This window comes from Aquarana catesbeiana, linkage group LG09, assembly GCF_042186555.1.
Source record: "Aquarana catesbeiana isolate 2022-GZ linkage group LG09, ASM4218655v1, whole genome shotgun sequence".
Classification (NCBI taxonomy): Eukaryota; Metazoa; Chordata; class Amphibia; order Anura; family Ranidae; genus Aquarana; species Aquarana catesbeiana.
Window position 1 is genome coordinate 320,060,519 of NC_133332.1, and position 14,655 is coordinate 320,075,173.

General features: G+C 47.0%; 1 protein-coding gene across 4 annotated transcripts in view; it reads left to right on the forward strand.

The window, feature by feature from the left end:
- The window catches only part of EDA (ectodysplasin A), a 94,986-nt gene extending 80,537 nt beyond the window's left edge, over positions 1-14,449 (forward strand). The window contains exons 6-8 of one of the 4 annotated variants that reach the window (XM_073600771.1): positions 6,050-6,101; positions 10,323-10,447; positions 13,174-14,449. In XM_073600771.1, the coding sequence (XP_073456872.1) occupies positions 6,050-6,101; positions 10,323-10,447; positions 13,174-13,425 (429 nt within the window). In that variant the 3' untranslated portion in view covers positions 13,426-14,449. Of the gene's footprint in view, positions 1-6,049; positions 6,102-10,322; positions 10,454-13,173 lie in introns of all 4 variants that reach the window. The other 3 variants (XM_073600773.1, XM_073600770.1, XM_073600772.1) reach the window with 3 other exon arrangements.
- The last annotated feature ends 206 nt before the right edge of the window (positions 14,450-14,655 follow it).

A 14,655-nucleotide genomic window follows, 5' to 3' on the forward strand; every position in this document is an offset into this window, starting at 1 on the left:
CTGGGAAGTGTTGAAAGCTTAAGAGTCTTATGGCGGTTGGAGCGCTCCAATAGGGCAAAGGTAGAAGGCACAGACCGCTAGAGAGACGAGTCGAATACCTCTTCTATTATCGGAAACTGTGATTGACCACCACCACCCGCCGAGCCTATCGTCAAATGACGACCGGGGGCGGGACATTTGTCGTTCCAAGTTAGACGTCATATGACAACCTCCTGGAATGCCCCACGGGCCGCTCTGCCATGCAATCTGTCACCCACCAGCCACAGCCGATGACTGTTCAGTATACCAGCACCATGTGATCGCTGTGACCAATCGCCTCAGATCACATAACATTTGTAAAGAACAAATGGCTTTGATTCGTGTCATTCGTTGTGTACAATTGTGTTGATCTCTGCGATTGGCCCTATTTGTACCATGTGATCACTGTGACCAATCACAGAGATCAACACAATTATAACACTGTACTACTCTGGGGAGGTGATCAGGATGTGTGTTTTTTTTTTTTTTTATATATATACACACTGATTGCTTAGAACAATGAATTTCACTGTTCTAAGCAACTGTTTTTTCTGTAAGAAAACTACTCATTCACTGTTTACTATTGTGATTGGCCCTATTTGTACCATGTGATCACTGTGACCAATCACAATAGTAAACAGTGAATGAGTAGTTTTCTTTCAGAAAAACTGGTTGCTTAGAATAGTGAAATTCATTGTTCTAAGCAATCATAGTGTGTATATAAAGAAAAAAGAAAAACACACACATCCTGATCACCCGATTGGTCACAGTGATCACATGGTACAGACAGGGCCAATCACGGCTTATCTGTACCATGTGATTAGCTGTGGCCAATCACAACAATACACACTGAATCAGTTTTCATTCAGTAAAAATTGTTGCCTATACCAGTGGTCTCCAAACTGTGGCCTGGGGGCCACATGTGGCCCTTTGCTTGGCATTTATCCGGCTCTTGGACACCTGCAATGGGCAACCTTTCCTTCCACTGATGCCAATGATGGGGCACTATTCCTTCCCTTGACGCCAATGATGGGGCACTATTCCTCCCACTGACGCCAATGATGGGGCACTGTTCCTCCCACTGACACCAATGATGGGGCACTATTCCTCCCACTGACACCAACGATGGGGCACTATTCCTCCCACTGACACCAACGATGGGACACTATTCCTCCCACTGACACCAACGATGGGGCACTATTCCTCCCACTGACACCAACGATGGGGCACTATTCCTCCCACTGATACCAATGATGGGGCACTATTCCCTCCCTTGACATCAACGATTGGCACTATTCCACCTCTTTATACAAGGGACTATTCCTCAGACTGACACCAACAATGGAGCACCATCCCCCCCCCCCCCCACTGACACCAATGATTAAGCAATGTATACATCGATTGATGTCAAAGCATTTTCTACTAAAAATTGCCACATTCCGACCCCCAGAACATCTGAAGGACAGTAAACTGACCCTTTGTTTAGTAAGTTTGGAGACCCCTGGCCTCTACCAATGAAATTCACTAATATAAGCAATCATAATGTGTAAAAATAAATAAATCCTGATCACTTCCTCAGAGTAGTACGAGGTTACTATGGTAACAATGTATCGCTCTGGTCACACTGTTAAAAGAAAAAAAAATGTAATGCAGAATAAAAATTACAAAAAAAGTTGTTTTTTTTTTTGTTTGTTTGTTTTTAATACTGTCACACCAATTATATGACGCTGTACTGCGATAAAATGTAAAAAAAAAAAAAATGTGAAATTTAAAAAAAAAAAATTTCATTTTCCTCAAAATTGTGACAAAAAATTACAATTTAAAAAAAAAAAAAAACCACCATGCTGGTATTGAAGGGGTTAAGAACGTTGCTTTAAAAAAAAAAAAAAAAAAGCATTTTGCAGTGGAACCTGAATTGGTCTTTAATTTAGTTGGAATGATTGTGAACGCTGCTCTATGTGGGATATTTTATGGGGGGGGTGTTCTACCCACGTGACGGAGGGGGGGGGGGGGGGGGGGGGTGTTGCCCCATCAATGTGTCAGACAAAAGAAGGTGTCTGTTATTTCTAAGCATGATTGAAAACATCCTTCCATTTTATTTTATTGCTGGCGGGAGAAGGCGCGGTGATGGTGTTTGGTAAGCGTGTCTCCTCCAAGGTCTCTGTCTGCTCCTCGTTCCCCTCCTAAAGTGATTTTTTTTTTTGCTCCATTTTCCATCTGTTTTCCATCAGCACAATTTATTGACTTCAATTGCAATTCATTTCTCCTCCACTTAAACGTGACGTCCTCACGGCCTGCGAGAAAGTGTTAGTTTTGGCCGGATTATCACCGGGGGGGCCTGTAGGCGCACAACGTATGGCGGCGCCCGCCCCCCCCCCCCCCCTTTTTTATATACAAAACATTTTCCTGGATGACGCATTTGATGACCGTATGTAAATAATCTTATATTAACACTTTGCCTCCCACCCCCCGCCATTCCTTTAAAAAGTTCTGATTGCTGGGAAAGATCGGCCAATCACGTGACCAATGTTGATTGGTGGTCACATGATCACAAGTCGGTCCCACCGACTATTTAGGGGGACAGTACAGAAATATCAGCCACCTAGCGATGGATGGGTGTGGGTGTGGGTGGGGGGGGGAGTAACCGCAGTCCGCACAAGGCTGTCACAGACCGCGGTCGCTGCTCACCGGCTGCTGTGCGCCCATGCCTGTGTGTCATCCTATCAGCAGAACAGGGGGCGGGAGAGCTCCTCCCACCGCCTGCCCTGCTGATAGGATGACATTGTCGAATGGGCGGGGGGGTGCAGAGGACACACGCTCTGATCACAGCCTCTGCCCTGCCAAAGGTTGGAGTCCTAAGCAGTGGAGGCAGAGATTAGAATGGGGGCGAGAGAGGAAAGAGGGGCCAGACTGCAGGGGCACTGGAATGTAAAGGAGGCAATGTAATCATTAGAGTGCCCCCTTTACAGAGGAGTCCCCGTTATATTAATGTAAAGGAGACTGTAATATAAAGGGGGGCACTGTAATATAAAGGGGGGGGCATTGTAATGATTACAGTGCCCCCTTTACAGTAAAGTCCCCTTTATATCACAGACCCCCTTTACATTAATTTAAAGGTATTGGACTGCGGGGGGGGGGGGCGCTGTAATCATTACAGTACAGTGCCCCCTTTACAGAGGAGTCCCCGTTATATTAATGTAAAGGAGACTGTAATGTAAAGGGGGGCACTGTAATATAAAGGGGGGGCATTGTAATGATTACAGTGCCCCCTTTATATCACAGACCCCCTTTACATTAATGTAAAGGTAAGGGACTGTAGGGGGGTGCTGTAATCATTACAGTACAATGCCCCCTTTACAGAGAAGTTCCCGTTATATTAATGTAAAGGGGGGGGGGGGCATTGTAATGATTACAGTGCAGTCCCCTTTAAATCACAGACCCCCTTTACATTAATGTAAAGGGGGCACTGTAATGTAAAGGGAATCTGTGATCTAAAAAAGGGACTGCACTGCAATCATTACAGGACAGTGCCCCCCCCCCTTTATATTACAGTGTCCCCTTTACAGAGAAGTTCCCATTATATTAATGTAAAGGGGCACTGTGACGTAAAGGGGGGGCTGTGATGTGAAGGGGAATTGAGAACACTGATATGGGAGACTGTGCTGTAAAAGGGAGTTGTGGTGTGAAGGGGGGGGGGGGAGGGGCTGAGGACAGACTCCTTGAATATTCTCTCTACCCCCTCCCTTGTCTCTGGGAAAATTGGCTGCCATGAAACTGGTCCCTGGTTCCAAAAAGTTTGGGGGCCGCTGGCTTTAACCCCCCTTAAAGTGGTTATAAAGCCTAAATATTTTTTACCTTTATGCACATTTGCTGACCGCCTTATAGCAATTTTACTGCTACAGGGTGGCAGCTGTGCGCCGAATCGTGTGTGTACGAGATTTTGCACTTCTGCCTGCAGGGGGGGCACCAATGTTTTGTAGACACCAACATTCATGTAAACCAATCAATATACACTTATTGGGATTTTACCAAACATATGTAGCAGAATACATTTTGGCCTAAATGCATGAAGAAATTATATATATTTTTTTAAAAATTGTCAAATTTTTTTTGTTTATAGCGCAGAAAAAAAATTATCTGCTAAAAAAATATATATAAATAGATGTTTGGGGGTTCTAAGTCATTTTCTAGCAAAAAAAAATAAAAATACAGATTTTTTTACTTGTAGTAGAGAAGTGCCAGAATTGGTCTGGTTGGCAAAGGGTTGAAGTGTGTAGTGGGATTGTGGGGTGTCTATAGATGGGTCAGATTTGTGGTGTTGTATGAATAACAAAGAAGACACATCGCATCTTTTTGGTGAAATAAAATTCTTTGTTATTCATCCAACATCGTGACTCCGATCCCCCCATAGACACGCCCCGCCGCATTCCCCCCCCCCCATAGACACGCCCCGCCGCATTCCCCCCCCATAGACACGCCCCGCCGCATTCCCCCCCCATAGACACGCCCCGCCGCATTGCCCCGCCGCATTCCCCCCCATAGACACGCCCCGCCGCATTTCCCCCCCATAGACACGCCCCGCCGCTTTCCCCTATAGACACGCCCCGCCGCATTCCCCCCATAGACACGCCCCGCCGCATTCCCCCCATAGACACGCCCCGCCGCATTCCCCCCATAGACACGCCCCGCCGCATTCCCCCCATAGACACGCCCCGCCGCATTCCCCCCATAGACACGCCCCGCCGCATTCCCCCCATAGACACGCCCCGCCGCATTCCCCCCATAGACACGCCCCGCCGCATTCCCCCCATAGACACGCCCCGCCGCATTCCCCCCATAGACACGCCCCGCCGCATTCCCCCCATAGACACGCCCCACCGCATTCCCCCCATAGACACGCCCCACCGCATTCCCCCCCATAGACTTCCCCCCATAGACACGCCCCACCGCATTCCCCCCATAGACTTCCCCCCACCACATTCCCCCTATAGACTTCCTGCCATAGACGCCCCGCCGCATTCCCGCTATAGACTTTCCCCCTATAGACTTCCCACCATAGATGCCCCGCCGCATTCCCGCTATAGACTTCCCCCCCCATAGACACGCCCTACCACATTCCCCCCATAGACACGCCCCACCCCATTTCCCCCCATAGACACGCCCCACCACATTCCCCCTATAGACTTCCCACCATAGATGCCCTGCCGCATTCCCGCTATAGACTTCCCCCCATAGACACGCCCCACCACATTCCCCCCATAGACTTCCCGCCATAGACGCCCCCATAGACGCCCTGCCGCATTCCCGCTATAGACTTCCCCCCCATAGACACGCCCCACCCCATTTCCTCCCATAGACACGCCCCACCCCATTTCCTCCCATAGACACGCCCCACCCCATTTCCTCCCATAGACACGCCCCACCCCATTTCCTCCCATAGACACGCCCCACCCCATTTCCTCCCATAGACACACCCCACCCCATTTCCTCCCATAGACACGCCCCACCCCATTTCCTCCCATAGACACCGCGCATTCCCCCTACACGCTCTAACATGCAGCTCTACCGATCGAAGCATTGATGGGCCTTTTGTCCTTCTACCCGTAGGATATCCCATAGCGGGGGGCACAGACACTCCCACATGTCTTGGTTATATATACACCTTGGTGGATAAAGTATTTTACTGATCGATATACAGCTAAAAGCCACCTCTAGGATCAGACCCCCCCCCCCCCCCTGTATCTGGTGGGTGAGGGGTGACTGATACCCTTCACATAATGCCAACCAGCTTAATGGGTGGCATGGAAAGCACCAGAAAGTTCCTCTTTCCCTGTACAGCCCCTCCCCCCCCCACCCCCCACCCCAGCTTCCGCCGCCTCTGGGAGAACGCTTTTGTGTCATATTAATAATGTGCTTCTCATTCTACGTTACACCCCATAAGAAAATATTCATCTGTTTATATAAAGATTTAGAAGAGTTTTGTGATTCTCCTCGTCCCGTACATCTCCTCCAGTGACTGTTTCTCTTTCAGCCCGCTGTCGTCCATCTGCAGGGCCAGGGCTCAGCCATACAAGTGAAGAATGGTAAGAAATCAATGGCCATTCCTTTATTTCCAGTTATAGGATTGCTTTATGTGCCGCCATATTTACACCCCTGAAAAACCTGAACTGGGCCATGTGTGGATCGTTCTTTGTGTGCCGAGGAAACACTGCAAAGGCTTTACAATGGAAATCAGTGGGTGTGGTCAGAGATGTTGGGGCAATCAGATAAATCGTACATTTGGGAGCCTTAAAAGTTTCCCTGTGTCTCCTACAGTGCAAACCCGGAAAGTATTCACAGTGCTTCACTTTTTCCACATTTTGTTATGTTACAGCCTTATTCCAAAATGGATTCAATTCATCATGTACACAAGTATCACAGGCTCCTCCCATGGACATGAGTATCACAGGCTCCTCCCATGGACATGAGTATCACAGGCTCCTCCCATGGACATGAGTATCACAGGCTCCTCCCATGTCCATAAGTATCACAGGCTCCTCCCATGTCCATAAGTATCACAGGCCCCTCCCATGTCCATAAGTATCACAGGCCCCTCCCATGTCCACAAGCATCACAGGCTCCTCCCATGGACACGAGTATCACGGGCTCCTCCCATGTACATAAGTATCGCAGGCTCCTCCCATGCCCATAGGTATCATAGCCTTTGATCAATACTTTGGTGAAGCTCCTTTGGCACCAATTACAGCCTCAAGTCTTGTTGAGTATGATGCTACATGCTTGGCACACCTATTTTTGGGCAGTTTCTCCCATTCTTCTTTGTAGGACCTCTCCAGCTCCATCAGGTTGGATGGGGAGTGTCGGTGCTCAGCCATGTTCAGATCTCTCCAGAGATGTCCAATCGGGTTCAAGGCTGGGCTCTGGCTGGGCCACTCAAGGACATTCACAGAGTTGTCCCGTAGTCACTCCTTTGTTATCTTGGCTGTGTGCTTTGGGTCCTTGTCCTGTTGGAAGATGAACCTTCACTCCAGTCTGAGGTCCAGAGCGCTCTGGAGAAGGTTTTCATCAAGGATGTCTCTGTACATTGCTGCGTTCATCTTTCTCTCGATCCTGACTAGTCTCCCAGTTCCTGCCGCTGCAAAAAAAATCCCCACAGCATGATGCTGCCACCACCATGCTTCACTGTAGGGATGGTATTGGTCAGGTGATGAGCGGTGCCTGGTTTCCTCCAGACATGACGCTTGCCATTCAGACCAAAGAGTTCAATCTTTGTTTCATCAGACCAGAGAATTTTGTTTCTCATTGTCTGAGAGTCCTTCAGGTGCCTTTTGGCAAACTCCAGGTGGGCTGTCATGTGCCTTTTACTGAGAAGTGTCTTCCGTCTGGCCACTCTACCATACAGGCCTGATTGGTGGAGGGCTACAGAGATGGTTGTTCTTCTGGAAGGTTCTCCTCTCTCCACAGAGAAATGCTGGAGCTCTGTCAGAGTAATCATCGGGTTCTTGGTCACCTCCCTGACTAAGGCCCTTCTCACCCGATCGCTCAGTTTGGCCGGGCGGCCCGCTCTAGGAAGAGTCCTGGTGGTTCCAAACTTCTTCCATCTACAGATGATGGGGGCCACTGTGCTCATTGGGGCCTTCAATGCTGCAGAAATGTTTCTGTACCCTTCCCCCGATCTGTGCCTCCATACAATCCTGTCTCCGAGGTCTAAAGACAATTCCTTGGACTTCATGGCTTGGTTTGTGCTCTGACATGCACTGTTACCTGTGGGACCTTCTATAGACAGGTGTGTGCCTTTCCAAATCATGTCCAATCACCTGAATTTACCACAGGTGGACTTCCAATCAAGTTGTAGAAACATCTCAAAAGTGAAGCACTGTGAATAATTTCCGGATGCACTGTACCTCCCCTCCCCTAATAAAATGTAGGGGTCAGAAATATTCAACCTGGAGGTCAGCAGTAAGTGAAGTATAGATCATTAGCAACATGGATTGTAGGAGTAAGGAATGAGTAGTGCAGGGGTCAGGAGTGTATAAACACACAGTACATACGTATTACAGAATATCTAATGTAGAGTTCAGTAGTATATAATATACAGTGCAGGATTAAAGTGCAGCTATACTCACCTTGAATCCAGTGATGCGCCGTCCCCAGACCTCCTCGCTGGCTGTTGTTATCTTCAGGCGGCCAGCTTCTGGGTCTCGATCGCTGGCTGCTGTCATTGGCCGGGCTGAGATGACGTCACTCCCGCGCCGGCCTTGGAATTGCCTAATTTGTGCAGTGAGCTGTGCTTGCACAGCTTACTCTACAGGGGCAGACAGGCGAGTAAGTAGCTTAATGCAGAAGATACAAAGTATAAAGCTTTTGCATTACAAATCCTACCTGTCCGCCCATTTTCATTGCAGAGCCTATATTTCCACTTAAAGTTATGCAGGGGTCAGTAGTATGTAATGTAGAGGTCAGGAAAGTTATACAGAATGCAGGGGTCAGTAGTATGTAATGTAGAGGTCAGGAAAGTTATACAGAATGCAGGGGTCAGTAGTATGTAATGTAGAGGTCAGGGGAAAATTTTGCAGAATGCAGGGGTCAGTAGTATGTAAAGTAGAGGTCAGGGGAAAGTTATGCAGGGGTCAGTAGTATGTAATGTAGAGGTCAGGGGAATGTTATGCAGGGGTCAGTAGTATGTAATGTAGAGGTCAGGGGAAAGTTATGCAGGGGGCAGTAGTATGTAAAGTAGAGGTCAGGGGAATGTTATGCAGGGGGCAGTAGTATGTAAAGTAGAGGTCAGAGGAAAGTTATGCAGGTGTCAGTAGTATGTAATGTAGAGGTCAGGGGAAAGTTATACAGAATGCAGGTGTCAGTAGTATGTAATGTAGAGGTCAGGGGAATGTTATGCAGGGGGCAGTAGTATGTAAAGTAGAGGTCAGAGGAAAGTTATGCAGGGGTCAGTAGTATGTAATGTAGAGGTCAGGGGAAAGTTATACAGAATGCAGGGGGCAGTAGTATGTAAAGTAGAGGTCAGGGGAATGTTATGCAGGGGGCAGTAGTATGTAAAGTAGAGGTCAGAGGAAAGTTATGCAGGTGTCAGTAGTATGTAATGTAGAGGTCAGGGGAAAGTTATACAGAATGCAGGGGTCAGTAGTATGTAATGTAGAGGTCAGGGGAAAGTTATGCAGGGGTCAGTAGTATGTAAAGTAGAGGTCAGGGGAAAGTTATGCAGGGGGCAGTAGTATGTAATGTAGAGGTCAGGGGAAAGTTATGCAGGGGTCAGTAGTATATAAAGTAGAGGTCAGGGGAAAGTTATGCAGGGGGCAGTAGTATGTAATGTAGAGGTCAGGGGAAAGTTATGCAGGGGTCAGTAGTATGTAATGTAGAGGTCAGGGGAAAGTTATGCAGGGGTCAGTAGTATGTAATGTAGAGGTCAGGGGAAAGTTATGCAGGGGGCAGTAGTATGTAATGTAGAGGTCAGGGGAAAGTTATGCAGGGGGCAGTAATATGCAAAGCAGGGTGCAAAGGTCAACAGAAAATGACACAGAGGTCACCAATAAGAAGCATTCATAGGTCCAGCAGTAATGTAGAGGTCAGTAGTAAAAATCAGTGCAGAGATCAATAGTAACACACATATCCTTCCATCTAACCCCCTCAGCTACAATCACAAATTCATTCACAGACCTCATGTGCAGAGTGAGAGAAGTCCTCCCAAATCTCCCGTGGCTTCCATATCACACATCAGAGCCAGGTAGAGGCCTAGGACTTCCCTCGGCTCTAATCTGGAGGTCTGAGACATGGTGACTGACCACTTCTGATGGAAGGATCGTCACCTGAGAACTAATCTGAATATCATTCTGCAAATATTCCCAGATTGGCGCAAGTAAGAGCCAACGTCTGCAATAGGATGGGGTCAAGTTCTCCAAGAAGCTTGGAACCACCTACTACCCAGGTACCTGTAGAAACTGCATGGACTTGTAGGTATTGGGGCAGTGCATGTAAAATTTACATATACTGTATATCCAAAACTTAAAGTGTGCTCAGCAGTATAGTTCCCCTTAGCCATGTGTTGGCGTTCACCGAAATGTCACACTCCAGGTCTGTCTACAGATCACTGTATTGACCGTCTTGGTGTAGAAAGAAGCGGCGCTCATTTAAAATGTATTGCTTAGGTGTTTAAGTTTTAAAATGTTTTTCATCACATGATCCTATCAGTGGAGGTTCCCGTAAGGGTGATATGAATTGTACATTTTTCTGTCTGTTGATTATCTGCGGTTATTAGTAACATATACTGAGTGACTACATTCTCTCACACTGAGATCTTGCAGGTGGAATCCTACATGACTGGTCATGGACGGCCATCAATCACAGGGTGTTCAAGCTGCACACTCGCAGCGGAGAACTGGAGGTGCTGGTGGATGGTACCTACCTCATCTATAGTCAGGTAGAAGTGAGTACGGTCTTGGGCCTAACTCCTACTTTCGTGTTGTACTGGAAAATGTTTTGCAATTACAATATACTATACAATATATGGGCAAAGGTTGGTGGACCTGTGACCAGCCTATGTGAGCTTTGTTGGACAGTCTTATTTCAGACCCATGGCCAATAATATGGAGTTGCTCCTCTTTGCAGCTGTAAAAGCCATTACTCCTCTGAGAAGACTTTCCGCAAGACTTTGGAGGGTGTCTGGGAATTTGTGAGATCAAGTGCAGACGTTGGATGAGAAGACCTGACCCTCAACCCTACTAAACCCTTTTGGGTTTAGATCTTCTCATCCCAAGGGTGTTCAGTAGGTTTGAGATCATGGAGGAAATTCAAGTGCCATGCACAGAGCCCTGACCTCAACCCTACTGAACACCTTTGAGAAGAATTTGAAGACCAAAACAACTGGCCTTCAAATTCTTCTCAAAGGTGTTCAGTAGGGTTGAGGTCAGGGCTCTGTGCATGGCACTTGAATTTCCTCCATGATCTCAAACCTACTGAACACCCTTGGGATGAGAAGATCTAAACCCAAAAGGGTTCAGTAGGGTTGAGGGTAGATACTGATGCTTAATGAGAAGACCTTATACCAAAGGTCTTCCAAAAGTAGGGTTGCGGTGAGGTTTCTGTACAGGACACTTGAGTTCTTCCATGACCTCAAACCTACTGAACACCTTTGGGATGAGAAGACTGGATCCCAAAGTTGTACTGTAAGGTTAAGGGCATGTACTGATGATGGAGGAGAAGACCTTTATACCAAAGGTTTTCCAAAAGTAGGGTTGAGGTCAGGCGGATCCTATTATTGGTGTCAATGAGAGGAATAGTATCCCATCATTGGTATCAGTGGGTGGAATAGTGCCTCATCGTTGGTGTCAGTGGGAGGAATAGTGCCCATCATTGGTGGCAGTGGGTGGCATGGTGCCCCAAGGGCAAGATATAGGAAAATGAAGGGTCCCATCTGGCCTGTGGGCCACAGTTGGAGACCACTGGTCCAAATTGTCTAACATATATAGTACGTTAATTTCCACTTGAGATTGCATGGCTGTGTTTTGATTTTATACCCATGGTTTTGGAATGGGATGTCCAACATGTTCATATAGGTGTGATGGTCAGGGGTCCACAACATTTTAGACCATATAGTGTATGAAATTGAGAAGAAAAAAAAAGGATTACTTTAAGCAGACCTTCCATTGCAAATGGAAAGTGCATTTTTTTTTGCCAGCCCTTCATAACAAATGTCTTTAGAAAGACAATTGTAAAATCACTCGTCCAGAAAAAAAATTCTTTGGCCCCGCCCTCTGACGCTTGCCGGAGGAAAAAGTGTGGTCACCGTGCCTCAGGGCATAGCCGGAAGCTCAAGATCCCACCAAGAAGGCACTCTTCCAAAACACTGATTTCAAGCTCCCGGGTGACTTCAGCTGCATCTCCCAGAAGTCCGAGCCAAAAAGTGTTTTTTGGGGAGTGAACAGTTTTACTAATTGCATTTTAAAGCCATTGGGGGGGGGGGAGGGGCTGGCAAAAAATAAACAATTCTTCCATTTCTATGCAAGGTCCATGTTAATTGGCTCTTATAGATATTTTGCAACTATTTCTGAAAATATAATATGAAATGTGAAAACAAAAAAAAAAGCCAAATAAAAGTAATTATGGTAAATTTAAAATAAATACATATAAAAAGTATATTTGTGTACAATGTTGAATATTTTACCATTTGATGCCATTTTCTATGAATAAAAATATCTTCCAAGAAAAGTATCTATCTCTCCACCTCTATGATCAGAATCAGAAGCGCCGGCTGGTCAATTGGATGTCCCGATGGGACAGGACAGCTTGTGGAAGGCGGCTGTAGGGGGGGGGGTCCACTCCTGCTGCTTTTAAAAGTGATCAAGCAGCTAGTTAGCTGCTCAGATTGCTTTTACAAGGGAGCCAACCATCACTTTTAAACCCTGCTGCTTGCCCACAGCAGGGCTACATGTAAAAAAAAAAAAAAAAAAACTTCTTGCCTGGTGCTGGAACTGCATGTCCTGGGCGTCGGGCGATAGGAATTTTACATTCCTGATGCTCACAGCAGCCATGGCTTCTATCAGACATCATTGACTTGTACAGGCTTCCTTGCCATGGCTGCCGCAAACTCTTGGGCTCCCAGCCACAGATAGGCTCCATACAAACCGCCCAATGGTGGTAAGCAAACAGCAGATAAGTAATTACGTATCCATTGATAAATATCTGCACATTCCTACACTTTAGAGTCAATTCTTTCATTAAAAAACTAAAGACAAGTCAGTTGATCTGCGCAAAATATAACTCAAGGGTGCTGTGCTCCTAAAAAGCCTGGTGGCTCGGTTAATAGAAAGCAGGCTCAGCCTAAACTCCTCCCCAGGCCATGCCCTCCTGATGCATTTGGCTCCACCAACAGGGCTTAGTCGTTTTGGTGGGACGGAACACGTCGGTAGGGCATGGTCTAGGAGGAGCCTAGGCCAAAGCCGCTTTCCATTACCTGAGCCACTCGGGCTGTTCAGGAGTGCGGCATCCTTTAGTTATTTTACTGAGCATGCTAGGATGGGCGGTTTAGATGCCGGCACCCGGGGGGGGTGGTGGGTCACTGGAGATGGTTTGGATAAGCGCTTGGGAGCGGCACTGTAAGAGTTTGAGAAGGTCTCTTGATCTGATGGATTGTGTTTCCTCTCCCAGGTTTACTACATCAACTTTCCAGATTTTGCCAGTTACGAGGTGGTGGTGGACGAGAAGCCGTTCCTGCAGTGTACGCGGAGTATAGAGCCGGGGAAAACCAACTTCAATACTTGCTACACAGCCGGAGTTTGCCTTTTAAAAGCCAAACAGAAGATCGCAGTAAAGATGGTTCATGCCGACATCTCCATCAACATGAGCAGACATACGACATTTTTTGGGGCGATCCGATTGGGTGAAGCCCCCGGCTCATAAACTCCCATGGAGAGTGGTGAAACTTTTTATAAAGGTCCATACAGTGTTACTACCCCATTGGATTGAACAGACGTCATCCTACTTTTCCCATCTAATATTGTGGAAAGATGGAAGAATACCGCCTTTGGGTTGCCGTAGTGGACATGAAGAATCAGCTGGTTCTTGTCCTGGTCACCGCACACCATGGAATTATCATCCTCACATTATCAGGGACTACTCTACAAGTGTGCCTAGGACTGTCCTACCAGTGTTCTGAAGACCAGTTGGTCCTGATGTTGCACTATCCAGCGGCTGCAACGCTGCTGAACAATTGTTATTGAGCAGTTGAAATACAAAAACGTTCTTCCTATACCATATCTTTAAGTGAAGAATAATATATAGGCCACAAAAATACGTTTATAAAAAGTGTAGGGGGCTCAAGTGTAACAAGACACTTGTATAAAACACCATCAACCCTCATTTGTGCCGCAGTTCCATTGCATTACATAAGACTAGGTGTCAGGCAGGTCAGAAAGCTCATCCTGTGAATTTTTCATATTGCTTTTCTAAGAACGGTGTTTATTGCAACCAACAAAGAGATGCGGTGAAGCCATAGAGGTGCACTGTACTCCTGAATGTTTGTGGACACCTGACCACCAAACCCCCCCCCATGTATAAAGACATGGTGTGACCAGTTTGTGAAGGACACTTGTTCCTCCACACCAGAGCCTCCTCCCTGCTTTAGGAAGGCCTTTGGGATGAAATAGAATAAGGGCAGGTACTGATGTTAGATGAGAAGACCTTGTACCAAAGGCCTTCCAAAAGTAGGGACGAAATCAGAGCTTTGGAATGAGTCAGTTCTTCTCAACCATCTCCATAAACACATAGTGTGACCAGTTTGGTGTGGAGGAACTCGCGTGTCCTGCACAATGCCCTGACCTCAACCCTACTAAACACCTTTTGGATTGGCATGCCAATTGTGAGCTAGGGCTTTTTTTTTTATGGTTCCCAACGTGTGAGGCATGATGTGTGGAGCCAGGTCTTCTCATCCAACATTAGTACCTGACCTCACATATGGAAACAATGTTGGATGAGAAGACCTGGCTCCACACATCATGCCTCACGTTGGGCACGGAAGAAAAAGAAAGAACTGGCTCACAATTGGTATTCCAATTCACAGGTGTTTAGTAGGGTTGAGGTCAGGGCTCTGAAGGGCACTCAAGTTCCTCCACCCCAAACTGGACACACCAT